This window comes from Peromyscus californicus, unplaced genomic scaffold, assembly GCF_007827085.1.
Source record: "Peromyscus californicus insignis strain IS unplaced genomic scaffold, ASM782708v3 Scaffold_22__1_contigs__length_63687245, whole genome shotgun sequence".
Lineage (NCBI taxonomy): Eukaryota > Metazoa > Chordata > Mammalia > Rodentia > Cricetidae > Peromyscus > Peromyscus californicus.
The window spans coordinates 34,767,063-34,786,338 of record NW_026294525.1 but is presented as its reverse complement, the minus strand read 5'-3'; the positions used below and the strand labels follow the sequence as shown (position 1 = coordinate 34,786,338).

General features: G+C 37.4%; 1 protein-coding gene across 1 annotated transcript in view; it reads left to right on the top strand.

Moving 5' to 3' along the window:
• The window catches only part of Lama2 (laminin subunit alpha 2), a 571,484-nt gene that overhangs the window by 124,935 nt on the left and 427,273 nt on the right, over positions 1-19,276 (top strand). The window contains exons 2-3 of the mRNA XM_052751249.1: positions 9,062-9,232; positions 16,495-16,607. Coding sequence (XP_052607209.1) covers positions 9,062-9,232; positions 16,495-16,607 — 284 coding nt within the window. The remainder of the gene's footprint in view (positions 1-9,061; positions 9,233-16,494; positions 16,608-19,276) is intronic.

Genomic DNA, 19,276 nt, shown 5'->3' with positions numbered 1-19,276 from the left:
CCAAGCTGCAAAATACCATTAGATATCAGTTATATGTATTAATGTGGATATCCCAAGCTAAATTATGAAAACTAACAAGAAGTATTCTTTGAGAAATTAAGTATATGCACACACACACACACACACACACACACACACACACACGCACATATATTTGCGTGTGTGTATATGTCCATATAGGTACCTTTGACTGGTAACTAATAAGTACAATATTGTGCTAGATATAAGTAACAAAGACAGCTACTTCACAATATTTAGCTAGTTTAGTATTTAAGCTGATAACAAAGGAAAGACTTATCTAGATGTATTAATGCCATATAACATTAAATTTCCTTTAATTTATACACTAGATATATTGGGTCCTTAAAAATGATAATGTAAAATAATAGTTTATCGACATTTACACAAAGGTAATACAAGTAGAAAGTTCAATGATTTAAAGGTAAAGAAAAATACATTTTTCACTTTAAAATCCATTCATTAAGTGACCTTGTGGCTATGTATGCTCATGATCATTGTGTTATTGTTGTACCTTTTTTAAACTAGTTCTGATTAGTGGCCATGCAGAGAGTCAGGTGGGAGTCTGATTACAAACACTCAGATTACCAAGCGATCTGGCTGTTATGCTATAGGTAATAGGCAATTCTCAGAGGGTTTTTCCTCCCTATAAATATATAGGTGAAGCAACTGTGCATATTTTTTTGTCCATTTGGACATTTGAAATAGAATAGAAAAAAATAGAAGTGGAGTAGGGATGGAGGAAAGAAGGATATGGTCAAAGTTTCCTTTATTTTTCAAATGGTATAACTTTTTCCTTCCAATTTTTTTGGCATTTGGCTAAAACAGCAAAGCAATTCCATATTTTTGTCATCCCAAGGCACCAATAAGTTTATTGGCTTTGTGGGTAAGTCTTCCCTAGAAGGACTGTATAGTGCACATTTTTATTTTCATCTAATACATTTCAATATCTGTGACATTGTATGTTAGCTGGTGTTATTTTTATACTCAATCGTAGACTAGCTAGCCGTTGCACAGGATTAAAACATTATGAGGATTATAATAAAATGTACTATACCGCCGGGCGGTGGTGGCGCATGCCTTTAATCCCAGCACTCGGGAGGCAGAGCCAGGCGGATCTCTGTGAGTTCGAGGCCAGCCTGGTCTCCAAAGCGAGTTCCAGGAAAGGCGCAAAGCTACACAGAGAAACCCTGTCTCGAAAAACCACAAAAAAAAAAAAAAAATGTACTATACCACACCAGGAAGGAAACAAATTCAGTGTAGCAAAATTAGAAAACATGTTCACACTCTAAGGAATATTTGAACTCGGTCATGAGAGCTGAGTAGATGAGCATATTGCACAGATTATGTAGAAAGGACAAAATTCTACCACACAAACAGAGTTTTGAAATACTTGCTGTATTTGTAAACAGAATGACATAGGCCAGCGTAGGTATAGGAAGGCATGCAGTAGGGTATTAACATGGAGCTGACCATGGAATCTGGCTTCTATGCTGTGTGCAACAGGCAACTCACAAATGCCTTAAAACAGGAAGTGACAGGATGTTTTAGAAAGATCACTTCAACGACACTGTTGAAAATCAAGGGAGTAAAGTCACACAGAAAGACTAGTTAGGTGACTTTAACTACTTATAGTATATAGTAGTGTTAATCTGAAGACAAAATTAATGAATTGGAAGTGGACATCTTACAATGATGAAGTTGTATGTAAACATTCACAAAATACTTTTTACCATTCCTGATTTCAGCACATTGCAATTCCCACTGGCTGATACGTATACATTTGATGAGAATGGTAGAAATTTTGGGGATAAAAATGACTGCATCAGGCAGCACTTTTGGGATGGTCTTCGTGAAGTCACTCCATATTGGAGAAGAGTATATGGAAGAGGAGAATTATTCAAATCTTGGAAAAGGAGTTACTGAGAGATATGGGATGAACTGATTTGCAAGTCCCTTTAATGAACCAGAAGGATTCTGTGTACCTACTGTGGGCCTACTGGGAGATCAGAAGTAATACAGTTATCAGAGGAAGGCAAGGAATCAGGTGACAGGAAGGGGTGCTTTCTCAGAATGAAGCTGTTTGGAAATGAACAATAGGACCTGTGAAGCTAGCAGAGAAGTGGGGCCATGACTTCATGGAGACAGCAAATAGGAGAGCAGGCCAGTTTGCACATGACTCAGCAGTGAAGGAGCAGGCGAGGATGGTGCAGTGCTCCTTTAATGTGAACAGGGATGGGACAGGGCGGGCTTTGGAAAGAAAATTAATTTTCAGGCTTAAGAAGAGATCACTCAATCAGTAAAAGCTTGTTGCTCAAGTAAAAGGACCCTTGGGGATTTAGATCCCCAGCATCCACATCCAGCTAGGCATACAGGATGTGCCTGTAATGCAAGTGCCAGGAGGAGGTAAAGACTAAAATATCCCTGGAGCTTGCGGGCCAGCCAGTACGGCAAAGTCAGTGAGCTTCAGGTTCAGGGAGAGATCCTGTCTCTCACAGGCAGCCTGGGAAGACACTTGATATTGATCTCTGGCCTCCACGTGTATACATACACAAACAGATGCACCAACACACACACACACACACACACACACACACACATGCACACACACACACACATACACACACACACACACACACACACACACACACACACACACACCACTCACAGTACTGTATCACTCACAGTACCACACACACAAGCACACACACACACAGTACCACATCATGCACAGTAACACACACACACACTCAAAGCACCACACCACCCACAGTATCACACACACACACACACACACACACACATACACACGCACACACTCACACGCACACAGCTCAGCCACTGTGCTGAATGAATTTCACACAAACTCATACCATTCTTCATAATACAACTCTTATGTACTTAATATGATCCAAAGTCAAAATCTTTTATTTACTTGAAAGGGAAACTGAAATTGGAAAATTGCCCAGGGAAAGTAGAGTTCCCTCTGGTTGAGGGACCTCAGGTGTGCCGGGTGCAATAGTTTGCTATCAAGTGCTCTCTTTGTTCAGTTCATCTAGTTCTGGGGAAGTTTGAAAGGACAGTTTCCTTTGTAGCATCTGATCATCCTTTCGCACATTTAAGAAATGTTCATTTAAATTTTGCTTGTGCTGATATTGCAAGTTGATTGAAACCAAAGCATAAGATGAACCTTACATTTAGGTTATACCTACTGACTTAAAAATGGCTTCTGTGAGTGTATGTGTGTATGTGTCACATGGGTGCAGAGACCAGAAGAGGGAATTAGATCCTCCCTTTGTGCTGTAGTTATAGGTGGGTGTGAGCCGCCTGACATTAATGCTGGGAACCAAATTCAGTCCTCTAGAAGAGCAGCATGTGCTCTTAACCACTGAGCCAGCCCCATTTCTATAGAGTTTTCCTATCAAAATTTTGTGATGAAAATTTTCCTCTATGAAGCAAAGTTTAAAAAAAAACTTACATGTTAAACACAATATTATCCACAATTGAGATTCTAAAATTAATATTTTGCTATCTTTGCCTTTTTCATATCTATTTCCACGACATATTAATTATATGTAATATGTAATATGTTATATGTAATTGACTTAAAACATTCCAGATAATTGAATTATGTGTTGTCATTTCCACTTTGATAAAAAGATTAATAAATTTCTTATCACTGTAAGCGCTGCCCGTGAGTCTATATCAGTTAATACAGTTAGAAAACTGCATTGAAATATTTGTTTGCTTATTCCAATATGTGTTTGATCTCAGCAGTGATCTCTATTGAGGACCTTTTCCTTAAATTTGAGTTAGATTTTATTAGTTCTTTGTCTAGGGATCTTTTAAAATGTGCATTGGATTTTGTGAAACATTTTGTAGAAACTCTGGATTCTGTTGTGTTCTTGTGAAGAATGCTCTCCCAACTTCTTGTTGGTAGTTGTTAACTAACTATATTCACACTTCAAACTCAAATCTGTAACCTTCTAAGCCCTGCTAGAGTAGAGTTCTTGGCATCTAACCTTTGGGCAGAGTTTGGAAACAGGTTTGGAGTCACTTTTTCTGTGATTCTCTCTGTTTTAGTATCTTCTTTGTCACTTGAGAGCAGTTGTGGCTCCTTGGTTTTGCTCTTTGATTTGATTCTTCCAGGGAATGGAACCATGGATGCTGTGAAATGATCATATGGCATTTCCTTCTTGGGTGCATACACCCTTCCTCTGTCTTTAATATTCTAGGTTCCTCTGATTCAACAGCAGCTCCCATGTCAATAGACTGACAGGTATTTTGAGAAGCCACAGCTTTTATCTTCCATAGATAGCTTTGAACCAATCAGAACCAACACTTGCTTTGCTTTGAAAGGAACTTAAGTAGATTTAAAAAAAAATGCACCCACCATTGAAAGCCAAAGTGTGCAGCTCTGACTGTGTAGAACATGAAAACCATGCCAATATGTGTGAACATGGCACATTATGAACAAGCGAACACTTTATGCCAAACAAAACCAATGAACTTGTAGTGAGTTTTCTAAATATTTGCCACAAGGGAGCACATTTTTTTATTTTGTTCCCTTATTTAGATCCACACTTTTTTCAAGTTATATATTTACCAAGTATATACAATAGAAAACTAAATATATTCCTTTTAAGCAGTATGTATATTGTAATTTCTCATACACATAATAAAGAATAAATATTCATTTAGCTTACATCAGACTTTGTTTCTTATAACTGTAAATCCAACCAAATTTTATTTAGTTTCAAATCTACTCAGAAAACTGTCAATCATGATTATATGGATAATAACCACTGGGTTTTATGTTATTAAAATTGCAGGATCTCAAATTGAATTGAGAACCTGCAAGTCAATATTTTTAAAATGTTCATCAGCTATTTGTAGTTCATCTACAGTCCTAATGGTTATATAATCTTAGCAAGTGACCCATGTTGAGAATGATAATAGATATCATCCCGATGCTTTTGAGAGGGAATGATGGGAATAGCCTAATAGATTTAGCATATAATGAAAATGCATTGTAATTCAGAATACAACATGCCAAAGATTCAATAAAAGCTCAAATATCGACCTATTCTTTGAATTGGTCATTAACAAGTAATTGAGGACCTTCCAAGACCAATACATTTCACTGCTTTTTAGAAAACAAACAGCAAAATAATAATAAAATTTGATAAAGCAGCTGCTCCTTGACCTTGAAGCAAGGCTGTTATACCGTGAAGAGGTTAATTTGAGTATACGATCAATAAGTATAGTAGAAGCAAATCAACAGAAAAAAAAGTGAAAGATGCTAGATATAAATTTAATTAATATCTTTAATATAATGCATAAAAACCCCTTGAAGCAATATTGGAGTGGTGACTAAGTTATTTATTTTGTGAAGTACATAAATTGATAAAATTTTTCAGAGGACCAAGGTCTAACTCTTCATCAAGCATTCTGAGCTTTTCAGAGGTAGGTTCAAATTATATTATCAGTCTTAACTGTGGGTTATTTATCTCCTTTGAACTGTACTGCTTTTCTAAACTGCAATTGCACAGTAGGATGATTGGGAATTAAACACCATGAAGAACATAACATGGTTTCTTGATCAATATCGCTTAGGCATCTATAATCCTTTTATGGCTATATCTTTCTCATTCATTTGATCCATATACTCCTGTAGAAAAAATGGCATGGAATCCAGTTTTCTATATTATAAACATAGAATACCTACTAAATAGTGTGGTCCTGCATCTCTCTTTCTGATCCTTCTTTCATGATTGCTTTGTCCTTAGATAGCACAGGTCTGGTCTTATCAAATTAAGTCCTACAGGGCTGCACCACTTCAGAATACAAAGGGTTTGCCAATATTAACAAGACAAAACCAATGTCATAGGAAGCTCAGGACTAGTTATCAGTTAAAGAAGAGAGAAAAAACGATGGAACCAAATTCACAATACCTACATATCTACAGCAGGCTGAAAGTAGCTTTTGTATACATAAACTGGTTTTCCTGGAAGGCATTATACAGAACTTAACTACCTAGCCTCAGGTTACTACCCAGAAAGAAAGATATAGCTCTTCTCCAAACAGAAAACCAAGCAGATGTTTTTCTTCTCACACTTTATTTTTTTACTTTAAATTACATATTTGAAGAAGAGGGAATAAGTAAGGAAAATGAATGGCCAGTAATGACAAACATACAGTGGTCTGCTTTGATGAACTACTATGTGTATTATGTGTGGTATATGCATCTATATCCATGTCACATACCTATCCAATTACATTCTCTTTTTGTTTGTTTGTTTGTTTGTTTGTTTGTTTTTGGTTTTTCGAGACAGGGTTTCTCTGTGTAGCTTTGTGCCTTTTCCTGGAACTTACTTGGTAGCCCAGGCTGGCCTTGAACTCACAGAGATCCACCTGGTTCTACCTCCCGAGTGCTGGGATTAAAGGCGTGCACCACCACCGCCCGGCTCAATTACATTCTCTTATGTGATAGGTCAAAGGCAGGTTCAGATACTCTGACAGTTCCAGAATGACCATAGATTGTCCAGAGAGTCCAACTCAGACACCATTTCCTCTGGCTAGCACTCTTACTCATTCCTTTCTTGTGTTTTTCTACAAAATAAGCTTTAGTTTCTTCCAAGAGCTCATTTAAAGTTCCCTTCCTCATGAAGTTCATCTTAGTATTTCTCAACTTTTTGGATATATGGTTTAGTGCATGCTCAAAAATACCTTTGATGAAAGAATAATTTTACAGTAGCATAAAATGGTGCAGAACAACTGAGGAAAAAGACATCTAGATGAACCTCATTTATTTCATCATATATAATTTACTAAACTAGATAATAAAATGCCTAAGATACAGAAGTAGTTCTCTGGAGACTAATTATTTAAAGTTTGCAATTTCGTAACTTCACAAAATGGTGAGACTATTTCCAATAACATTTATTTGGTATGTAGAGAAGATAAAATGAAAAATATAGTGCATGCCTATTGTATCACTTTACTTTTTACAAAACACTCTGTATTTCTTGTGAAGTAAAGATGATATTTTTGTGACTGGCTAGTATTTCTCTGAACAGTGATCAGATAAGCTGACCACATTACATGAATAGATTGGTTCATTGTGGGAAGGCCAGAAGATGTAGAGGTGAGCAAAGTCAACAGAAAGAATGGTTGAGCTAGTGAATGGGATTAAGTAACAGAAGTAAATGTTAAAATGCTAGAAAATGAGGGAAAGGTGTAAACTTCAAATAACTGTTAGCTGAAAACAAGCTTAAAACAAGAATGCTAAGGAGGGGGGTTCATTAGAGGAGGGGAGTCGGGGCGTTTAGAAACTGGAGAGTGTGGAAACAGAAGCTGTAAGGATATATACGTATAGCAATTTGGGAGCAATGTATGACAGCTGAGGTATCACTTTATCTACTTCTAAAGTTTTAAAACCAATTACAATAAAGATCACAATATTTAAAATGTGTTTTATGTTTTTTCTTATTCTTCTGGTCCAAAAGAAAATTCAGTAATCAAACACAAACACATATGAGTCCAATCCAATATTTTAAATACTCTTTCTGGTTTTCCTTTTTAAAAAATTCTTTCAGTGCAAGTCTAAGGTCAACTAAGGCTACAAATGAATACAAAACATATGTTTCGTATCACACCATGGCAGTGTGAAGAGGCTAGACTCTGGGGTCAGATGTCTTGGTTGTGAAGCACAGTCCTGCTGTTTGCCATCTGTCTCCCAGGCAAGTTGCTTAGCAGCTTGATAAAGTAGAGGTCAAGTAGCACGCAGATCACGTGGCTGTTTGTGGCACAAATTAGTCCACAAAGATGAAAAGCACTGGAGTGATGACAGACATGGATGGAATAGTGTCAGGCATGTTGTGGATGTGCACTAACAGAGAAGGCTGCTAGCCACAAAGGCAGCTGGTGCCGGCTGATATTTATGAGCCAACATGTATGTTGTCTCTCCATCTTGTAGATAGGCTGAGTTCCGACTCTGTCTTCACCATGTGTTAATGCTTGAAGTTAAAGCAGAAAGCATCTATGAGCTAATGAGTCCAAGGGTCTCAGCCAAACACCATGCATAGAACGCAGTTAAGAAGAACTTTCTGTCTGAAGTTGAAATGATAGAGACATCCCTGGTCCAGGTACAGAGCAGAGACAGCCTGAGTGGCTAGAACGTTCCATGGACAAATCAAGTCTACTTATTTGTCATCTCAAGTATGTCTTCTTTATGATGAGGTTTCAGTTAAAGAAGGGCTTTTGGTGATTGACATTGTCATTTCAATGCCATTGTCATTGAAAGGAGGCTCATAGAATGCAAGTTGTAGACATGCATGTAGCAGAATTGGCATTACCTAGGAGGAAGTAAAAAGCCTCCACTGGGTTCTGAGCTGGAACAAGAGGCCTCTCCAACTTTGCACTGAGATGGACCTACATAAGTCAAATCCTTCTGTTAGACCCAAAGCAGGAATTTCTGGCTATGATCATTAACTACTATGGCTATGATAAAGTTGTGGTAGCACAGAAACCAGAAATAGTTTTCTAAGATCTTTTAGCACTGTATTTTTTCCAGTCTGCATATGCATATGTTGTAGTAGTAATTTACACTAAGTGATAATTGGGATATAAAAGTACCATGAGAAACATAGGTACATAGTAGTATAGAAATTACATATGATTGTAGCTTAATACTGGGTATTAGCTAGCAGAGATGGAATACAGTAGACTCAAATTGAATAATACCATCATATCAAATACATAAAGGCTATTTTTAAATGTCTGCTTGAGAAATGGCTATTTAAGTTAAATTTTTAGAGGCTAAATGTTCAATTAAGATAACGTCTTGAGACCCAGAATGTAAAAGAAATATTTTCTTACTAACGTACTTTTGATGCAGTGCATTGACTTAAGTCAGGTGTTTAGTCACTAATTATTTGATTTTTGATTGATTTAATTCCCTGAATGATATCTTAACTTAGTTGTACTTTAAACACAGCAAACAATTTGTGTGACATACCTTCATTTGTCACTCTTTTTTCAGGTTTATTTCCTGCTGTCCTGAACCTTGCTTCTAATGCGCTCATCACAACCAATGCTACATGTGGGGAAAAGGGACCTGAAATGTACTGCAAGTTGGTGGAGCATGTCCCTGGGCAGCCTGTGAGGAACCCTCAGTGTCGAATCTGCAATCAAAACAGCAGCCATCCACATCGTATGTATTCTATATGTACTTGTATGCCACTAAATGGAATGGATGATAAATAGACATTGAGGCCAAGTTTCATTAAGTTCAAGGGACTTGTGAGCCTAAGAATTCTAGAATTTTTTGTTGAGCTTTCTGTGGTCCCTCTTAGTCACTCTATAAACATATTTTAGCACCAGTGTCCCATATATATACCAAGTTCAATAATAGAGGAGAATTCACTAGTTGAAGTTCTGTGTCAGTTACTCGGATCACTGGCCCCAGAATGCTCTCTGGGGATGTGGTGATTCTTATGGAATTTGGCTGTTCATTGATTACCTATTTTCAAGGTATTGTTCTTGAGATCCAAGGGGAATAAAGTATTGTCCTGCCTTCAACTAGTGAGCCAGGGGTTAATGAACACAGGACCTGAAGTGAAAGAAGAGGTCATAAGTTCAGTCTGAGTGTAAGAGAAGGCTTACCTGAGGGAACCGTGGTGAAGCTGGCAGCCTAGGCCAAGTATGAACTAAGGAGGTTAATAAGTGAAGAGGAGATGAGAAAAGCAAGGTGAGGAAGGAAAAAAAATCAGAAAATCTTCCTTGTAAAAAGATGTGCAAATAGTTAAGAATGATAAGAACTGAAATTTCCAGAGGGTGGAGTCTAGACATATGTGGAGTGTAAAAGCTGGAAACAGGTTATGAAGGGTCCTACAAACCAATGGGGGAATGGCCAATAAGAGGTGAATGCTGCCGGGCGGTGGTGGCGCACGCCTTTAATCCCAGCACTCGGGAGGCAGAGCCAGGCGGATCTCTGTGAGTTCGAGGCCAGCCTGGACTACCAAGTGAGTTCCAGGAAAGGCGCAAAGCTACACAGAGAAACCCTGTCTCGAAAAACCAAAAAAAAAAAAAAAAAAAAAAAAAAAAAAAAGAGGTGAATGCCAAGCTTTCTTGTCGGCCTTCTGTGAACCATATATTTATTTCACAGATTAAGAACATACGCTATGATCAATACAAGAACATAAAGTTATATTCTTTGATTTAGAGAAATTATGAGAAAATCAGGAAAAGGGAAAAGTAAATCAGGCACTAAGAACTTAGCAAGAAGACCTAAGCACAGGGAGAGAGTCATGCCTGGATGGAGGCAGCGCGAGTTAGGAAGATAAGTGGATTATCAAAGTAAGTCACACACACACACACACACACACACACACACACCCCTAGAGGATATGATGCAACATGGCATATTGAGGGGACTATGTGTAATTTGCTTTAACTTGTAAATTATTTGTATAATAAAGGGAAATGATTCAAAATAATTTTGGAGATAAGACTGGCTTAGAGGTGTGTTTGCATCTATATTGATTGCCTAGAAGAGAGACTAATAGAGTAAATAATGGAAATTGAAATTATGGTGGAAACATAATTTCATAATTAAACAATTTTCAAATTTGGTCAATGTTATTCACACTATTATTAAATACAGTATTAGGTTGCCAGTAAAATAAAGAATAAAGTACCAAGATTTCCCAAATATCCCCTTCCCCAGCATATGTGTGGCCTTCTCAACAGAATTTCAATCTTCATTATCCCTGCTCTCTAGAGTGCTAATCTACACTGTTGAACCTATATTGACACATTATAATCCAACCCTCACAATTTACATTGGGTCTCACTTTTAGTGATGTACAGTCTATATGGGTTTGGACAAATGTTCTTTTACTATATTTTAGTACTAAGGAGAATAATTAATTGAGCTGTTCTTAATGGAAGGAAAGGGAAGAAAACCTGGTTTTGCAGTTTGTGGATTCTTTTTCATCTCAGCAAGAAAACGAGACTATAACATACATACAGAGAGAGAGAGAGAGAGAGAGAGAGAGAGAGAGAGAGAGAGAGAGAGAGAGAATAGTAGCTAAATGGCATTATATCAAATTTAGGGATTTAAAAATTGGATAAATATATCTATACATATGAATATATGGACACTTCTGTGATTAAAATTATTGATGTTGTATATCCAGAGTATTTGAAAAACTATATTATAGAGGGCATCCGTGAAAAGACTTTCTTATCTTTTAGTAACTCTGGTGTATGCATAGGAGTGGGCAGTGATAGCACACATCCTTGGTCTTTCTATCTATGGTATGGTATATTAAGAGCCAAGGACCAGTGCCAGAGCCCTGGTGAAGCTTTACTAGGTAAGGAAATTACTATGGATAATCTAGGCAGGTGATGAAATAAAAAGATTTCTAGGTGGACAATCAGGAGAATGTGACACCAAATAGAGAGTAAAGAGGTAGGATTAGTGGTGCAGGTGCTGAGGTGGGTAAAAAGAGAAGTAGCAAATATCTGCATGGACCCCAAGGGAGAAGGCAGAGATGTTAGAGGAGAAATATAGGACAGCAAAGAAATTGAAGAAAAAGCCAGAAAAAGAAATGAATTGATGGATAACAGCTTGTATGTTCACTGGGAATGAAGATGAGTTCTGACGGACAGAAATTGCCATCTATTCAGGGACTGGTACCTCATTTTCATTAAGACATGAAAGCCTAGAAGCCTGGACATGGTAGCAGGTGAATGGTGGACCTGGGGTGGTGAGAATGTGTAGCTATGTGCTTAGACTAGGATGGGAAAGAGAGAGGATTAGAAAGATAGATGTGTTGACATCACTATGTTTATGCTTATATAAAATGTATTAAATATGAAATTATAATTGCTGTATAATATGATCTAAGTATATTAAATATACAAATACATTTCAGTATGTAAATATTTTAATATGCAACAGAGAAAGATGGAAGTGAGTAATGTCCTAGAAGCAGCAATAATGGATGATGCAAAGTTTGGGATGGAGAGTGATTAGGTGGAGACTCCTGGTTGGAGAAATGGATGACTCATCCTTGTCCAGCAGAGTCACTGACCCATCCTGTCCCTTGCCTGATTTAAGGTTCTGTGTTTGGGGTCTCTTGCATCTCTGTGGAAGAGACTTATATTTTGATATAGACACACCAAGTTTGACGCACCAAGTTTTCCACACCAAAGCCAGAAATGATTCTTTCAGTGAAACGAGGTGCATAGGAGGAGAGCTCCAGGTCTCTGTTTGCTCACTTGTAGTCTCTTAAACTTGTCACAGCCTGGATTTACTTTGTGTTGCTTTTAAGTCTGAGCAGCTTCATTGCATTTCAAAGTCAATTTTGATACTAGAAACTCAGAAAGAATAAACTATGACAGGAATAAAAATTTGGCAATAAATTATGTGAATGTGCTTGAGTAAAGGTTGTAGTAACAGATGATAAATTTCCACAAATTCAGGGGCCTTCCAGAATAAATCCACAAGGTCTGCATTTAATCACCAGGCAAAGAAAAAATGAAATAAACTATCTGGCTGCTAGTAGTTTGTGTTTCTTAATTAAAACACAAACAGTTTGAGAAGATTGTCTTATGATTCCCCAGCCAGTTTTCAGATGTAGTTGGCTCTTTCTTTGACTTGTATAGTTTATCTTTTTTGAGGATATTATGTTTCTATCTTTTGTAAATAAGGGTACTCTGCCAACAATTATTCAGTATTTGCAAATTAATTATGATTATTAAAGTGGGAATTATGGTTAATTGTTGATACATATTCCCATCTATTTTCTGGCTGATTCTCACATCAATTTGACCAGAGACAGCGGATATCAATTCCCATCTAAACAACTTCTCTTGAAAATTACTGAAAACCTATTTACTCTGTTTGGAAATGTGTTTGCACGTATGCTTTGCTTCCACACATGAGAACAATGATATAAAGAAGAATTAGGAAGATGCTGTGGCCATGTTTTCTGTATTTGTTTTTCTGTAAGGGCAATGCCAATCATACTTCGGTATTGTTCTGATTCTTAATGTGCTGATTTCTGCATCCACTCACACTATCAGAGACATTTGTTGATGTTTAGTTATGCTTCTGCTGTTTGCTGTTTTTATAAAGTGACATTATACCTGACTTCAACAGAATTCAACTGGCACAAATTATTAAATATATTCATCAATTTTCTTTTGATTATTGAGACAGGATGCCTTATCGCAATGAGCTATTGACATGATAAGACTTGATACAAGTCCATGGAGCACTGTAGTTGTATTGAAATTCCAGTGGCAATGTTATATTACCATTCTGTCCTATATTATCATATTTAGGTTAAAATATGAATATCCGACTGTCTGTTTTTAGTTGATTATGTAAAAGACTAAACAAGCAAAATTAACATCAAAATATTCACGGACTGAAAATGGCAAATTTAATAAACATTCTTTCATGAATGTATGCAGGCATGTGTTCATGTATGTGAGTACAAAGATGTGGGCTCTGTGTGTGTCCTGTTTCATGTGAAAAGAACAGAGGATAGCTGTGGGTGTTGGTCCTTGGGCACTCTCCACTTTTGATTTTGAGGGCCCTGTAATTTGCCTGGAGCTTGCCTAATAAGCTATGTTTGCTGGCCAGTGAACCCTAACTATTCTCCTGGAAAAAAGATCCAACATAGTCTAAAATGTAACAGGGCTCTGAGATGTGGGGATAATTCTTCCATAGTACTGAGGTCATACAAATCCAGCACTCCTCTGCCAGGGGATTGTCATGTACACAAAATGAGCACTTTACTGACTCAGTTATATTATTTGTTTTAAAAGATAATTTTTATATTACTATTAGACTCTTACACATGAAGACCATAGTTTTGTTGTTTTTTAACTTCAATTTTTATTAACTGTAATTTGTGAGATTCATAACAATGCATATTATTAACAGGCTCGTAATTTATTTCAGTACTATACAAATATGTTCCTCATAGTAGTAGTATGCATGGGCAACCCTCTGAAGAAAGGGATCCCACTCAAATATTTTCACTGATCAGTGATAATAAGGACAATGAATGCAGTGTTCCATAGTCTTCATGAAAGTAAAAAGGATATATTTGACTGAATTTTCCTTAATTTGATATTATATTTTTAAAAATAATTGTAGGTTTCTAAATGTCCATTAATTTATGAATGAATTTTGAATTCATGGTACATTGGATGATGGTAAATGAGACTCAAGATTACTATTACTTACAAAATTCTGAAGGTAGAATTTTTATATTAACTTTCCAAATCTCTTACACACATATTATTTTTTTTAATCTGATATTACTTTTCTCCCGGAAGTTGAGGATCTGGAAAATGCTGCTGTGAGTGGAGCATTGCCATCCCTCTTTTAGAGATAAAATGGACAATAAGTAATTTGTCCATGGCCAGTTAAGTACTAAACAGTGCAGTCAAGAAATAACTGGCATCAAATATGCCTGCTCTTTGTACCCCAAGTCTTTCGGTCTTTCATCCCTTATCATTAGACAGAATACATGTCCCGGCTCCTGTATTATGCTGGCAAATTAAGAGGGTAGGATTGATCCTCATAGTGACAAAATTTGCTTACTCATTAGGGGTATTCAAAATAAGGATGGTGTCAGGGTTCTCTAGAACAGCACTGGTCAATGAATGTATATTAAAGGGGCATTTCTTATGCTGACTTGCACAATATGGTCCAGATAGACCAACAATGGCTATCTTCACATGGAAGAAGCTAAGAACCAAATAGCTTGGTTCTAAAAACCGTGTGCTTCAACAGTCCTAACCTGGTATTGAGTTCCTGGAGGGTTCCTGCAGAACCACCGACCTTCAGTGCATGTTGGAAGCCTGAAAAATCCAGATTCTGTTATGAGCCAAGAAAAGCACCAGAGGCAGCAACAGAGTAGATAAAATACTAGTCAGATATACAGACAACATGCATAAAGTTTTTCTCTTGGACCTCCTTTTGTCTAGGCTGCCACTGGAAGGTGCATCCAAGTTTCTGAACAAGTGTGTCAACAGCTTGTCTGTTAGTTGATTCCAGATCCAGTTAGATTGAGAATCAAAATCAGCCACCACACAGTATACCTCTGAATATTTTCTGAGACTATTCATTTTGTCCAAGCCCCTAAGACTGGTACTGCAGAGCACACTTATATCAGAATGAACATCAGGGTCACAGGGTAGCAGAGAATCTCACCAATACTTAGTGGGCATTGCAGAGGGCAGATGTGGTGGCTTCCACGTGAGGTCTGAGGGGCTGAGACATCTTTACCACAGCCCTGAGAATGGAAACAGGGACACCAATGGTCTTGTCATCCTTAGCCAGATGTGCTCTTTGCATATTTAGAGAAAAGATCTAGAACTTGTGAAATATGAGAAAAGGTTCCAACACAGCCAGAAATGTAGCAGGGCTGTGAGATGTGGGGATATTTCTGTTCTGTGAGATCTGTGAGATGAATTAGAAGATACGAGAATTTCAGAGCTCCTGGCTTAGAAGAAAGACGAGAACTCTAGTGAAAGATATCATGATTGGAGGAGTGGCTCGCTCTCCTTGTCTCCAGTCTCCCTTTGAATCCCACAAAAGGTTTCCTGCAAATCTGTCTGGACTGGGATTGGGAGGGAAAGCCTGTGTTTGGTTGGTACATTGGAGTTTCATGCGCCAGTCTCCTGGCTTGCCAATGTTGATTAGATTCCTCCTCTGGAATTAGTGATACATGCCCAAGTAAATGTTGGATAGAAGGTTTGGAGGATCTCTCAGTATAGTTCTAAATCATGGCAGGAAGGTGACAAGTTAAAGACTTGTTACAAAAGAAAAATCTCATAGGCAGAAAAATGTATTATTTTATATTAAAGCCACATACATACTGGATTGTCCACATCTCGGCACTAAGGAATGTGTGTGAACTAGCAATATTCCAGCATCTTTCCTTTTTTTTTTTTTTTTTTTTGAGACAGGGTTTCTCTGTCCAGCTTTGCGCCTTTCCTGGAACTCACTTGGTAGCCCAGGCTGGCCTCGAACTCACAGAGATCCGCCTGGCTCTGCCTCCCGAGTGCTGGGATTAAAGGCGTGCGCCACCACCGCCCGGCTGCCAGCATCTTTCCTACAGGAGAGGTTTTCTTTATCAGCACACTAGTAGGATTTCTGTGCTATTTCTTTGCACTTCGTTTCTAGAAGTATCTTTAAGGCTTTCCATTGTAGCTGGTGGTCAGTGTTTGGTACCTTCTTCTGTAGCCAAGACATGTCACCATTTCCTGCATGTTGTGTAGAACTACGAAACCACAGAGATGCTTTGGAAACAGAAACTGCTTTTTTTTTTTTATGCCTGTTATATGCAGGCTTGTTCTACTTCTTCATCTTTGTTTTACCTTTCCTTGACGAAATAGCTACAAACTCCTTATCTGATCTTTTCCTTCTCTGCTGCCAACATACAGAGAGACATCCGATCACGAATGCTATTGACGGCAAGAACACGTGGTGGCAGAGCCCCAGTATCAAGAACGGAGTTGAGTACCATTATGTGACCATTACTCTGGATTTACAGCAGGTAGGACACTTCTTGTCATTTTCCACCTTTGAAATTATACCTTGCATCTGCGACTTGTTTAGTTAGCAATTTTTAGATGAAGGGATTTGCTTTCTTATCACTATTATTTTCTCGATATTGTAACAAAGGGTCCTGCCCATTTCACATATAGTCATTTATTGATCTTTGGCCCTTATTTCTAAAGCACAACTCACATGGATCCATGTGGATAGTTTAGACATGATTAGAGGCTGAGTGTCTCTTAAATAGTTGAGAGTGATGATAAAAATATGAATCAACAAAATTTTATGTGAAGAAAATACAATAGCGAAGTTTAAAACTTATACAACAAAACTTTTCTACCACTCTGCTGATAATGTGCACACTTGTAAGGATCTTGGCTAACAAGGTTCATGAGTAAATTGTTTCTTATTACTGAGAGTTGCACAAGCTGTAACGGTTGATTCTCAAATTAAACATGGATGACTAAATAAGGTACTAAGCCTTGTAGTTGTGTAAAATTTATGTTGGAGGTTAGAGTTTGTATTTTCTTATTTTTCTTCATGATATTCAACTCAAGCTGAGTTTAATAACCAATATTCATCCTCATTCCAAAATCATTTAGTCTCATGGATGGATTTATGATGGAATTTGAAGAGATATTCCACATAATTTTCTCCCAATACATAATAAGATAGTGCCATTGACTAGAGGTTAAGACAAGAAAGTTTGAACTTAGATGGATTATTATTTAGCTTGTTTTTCTTTCATTTCTTGCAACATCATAGAAAAATCATCTAGCTGCACCTCCTGTGCAATGTGGAGACAGACTAGTAAGAATACAAGGATATGGTGAGGCCATGGCTGTCATAGGATACTATGGTTTGAGAAGTAACCACTAGCAGAATAGACTGACACTAGACCCAAGAATTAAGCATCCCTTCTCTAGGATCTTGGCCCTTCTTCATGAGGGCTGCACATATTCCTAAGCTATACATGGCTGCTCAGGGAGTGAGCAAACTAGCAGGTCACACAGTAGATTCTCCTTTATCCCTCCAGGGACTCCTTGGCACCTAGGCAACTGGATTAGAGCAGGGTCCCAATGCTGAAGTTGAATCATCAGCTCACCTGGGTTTATTTCTACCCATTAGAATAGTGCTGGTCTTGAGTTAGTTCTTAGTTCTGTCTGGCCATCGAGTACAAATGCCATCCTGATATTCTTTAGATTAGTTGACCTATAGATGAATTTCCAAAGGATCTTTCCCTCAAAATGGACCTTTTTTCTGAGTATAGATAGTTTGGTCTTTTATTGATCTCAGCAGCCATGTGATCATTAAAAACCAGCCTTTCCAATCAAGAGTGAGACTGCAGTCCATTGACTCAGGTCATTGCTGGTGATAGGGAATCAATAGAGTGAAGGTTTATTGTTCTCATTTATTCTCTATTTATTTTTTTTATTGTACATGGATCAAGAAAGTCAATTATTAATATCATGTGCACAGATTACTTAAACTTTACTTTGAGCTGGACAACAGTATCAGTTATTTGTTATCAAATGGAGCATCATTTTTCTCCTAGTTTACAGCCATGTATATGGTGCAATCACAGGTTTTAACTTAGTCTTCTATAGTCAACCAATCCGTCATTAATTTAGCAAGTCAGAGTTTATCTGAAAGCAATGTTTTTTCACTGAAGGCAGGTATGTATTCCTCACTGTGTTTCATGTACTGATTTCCACATAACATATGGTATCTTCAGAAATAGGTGGTGTTTTCTGTGTTTATGCTTCCTCCCATGTCATATAATAACCTTAAGTTGAGTTGATATTCTAAAGTGTCTTCTACAGTTATGTCTTCATAGCAAGTGAATATGTTATATTTATAATAGGGTTGACCCAACTCCAGATTCTGAATTCATCAAGTAGAATTGCTCAGCAGCTATAGGCTCAAATGGTACACAGCCATTTTCATATTTATGTTTACTTTCTCCGATCCCTAAAAATTAGCTTATTATATACATTTAAGAGAAGGCAGACTCATATATGAGGTAAGTGCTCATTTTTACATGAACCAAGATTTTTGTTTAGTCAATTAATTAATGTCGTAAAAAATAAGCATGTTTTATAACTAGGTTTCATAATAGAATTCCTTATACTATAAAGGGGTTTCACACTTTCATGGGCCTCAGTCTGTGGATTAACAAAATTTAGAAGGCGTTCTGGTACTATTCAGCTACAGGACAGAGATGGAGGAAAGCTTCTTTTAATGCAGTGATAACCAAAGAAATGTGGGCATCCTTTACTATCTCCCTCACCTCTCACAACATCACCTCGAGGAAGCTGGTGTTATTACTCCTATTTAATAGTTTTTAGAGGGTTTAAACTCTGAGACATTTGTTTTCCCAAATTATTAATCATATATCTCCTTAGAAAAATGGCACTATCTAGTGACTTTGGCTTTGTGTGGATAACAAGTTATTGGTCACAAGGTTCAAAGCTCCCATTTAATAGTTGAACAGGGCAGAAACTTAGAAAAATGAATTGGCCTTCTTTACAAAGCTTCCACCAGGCAGTGATGTGGTTCACACCTGAAGAGTTCAAATGCAAAATTACAAGTACATTAGGATATCCTAACAGGACTCCAAAGACTCAGGCCTATAGAGCTCATGAGAGTTGTGTTTTAAATATATTC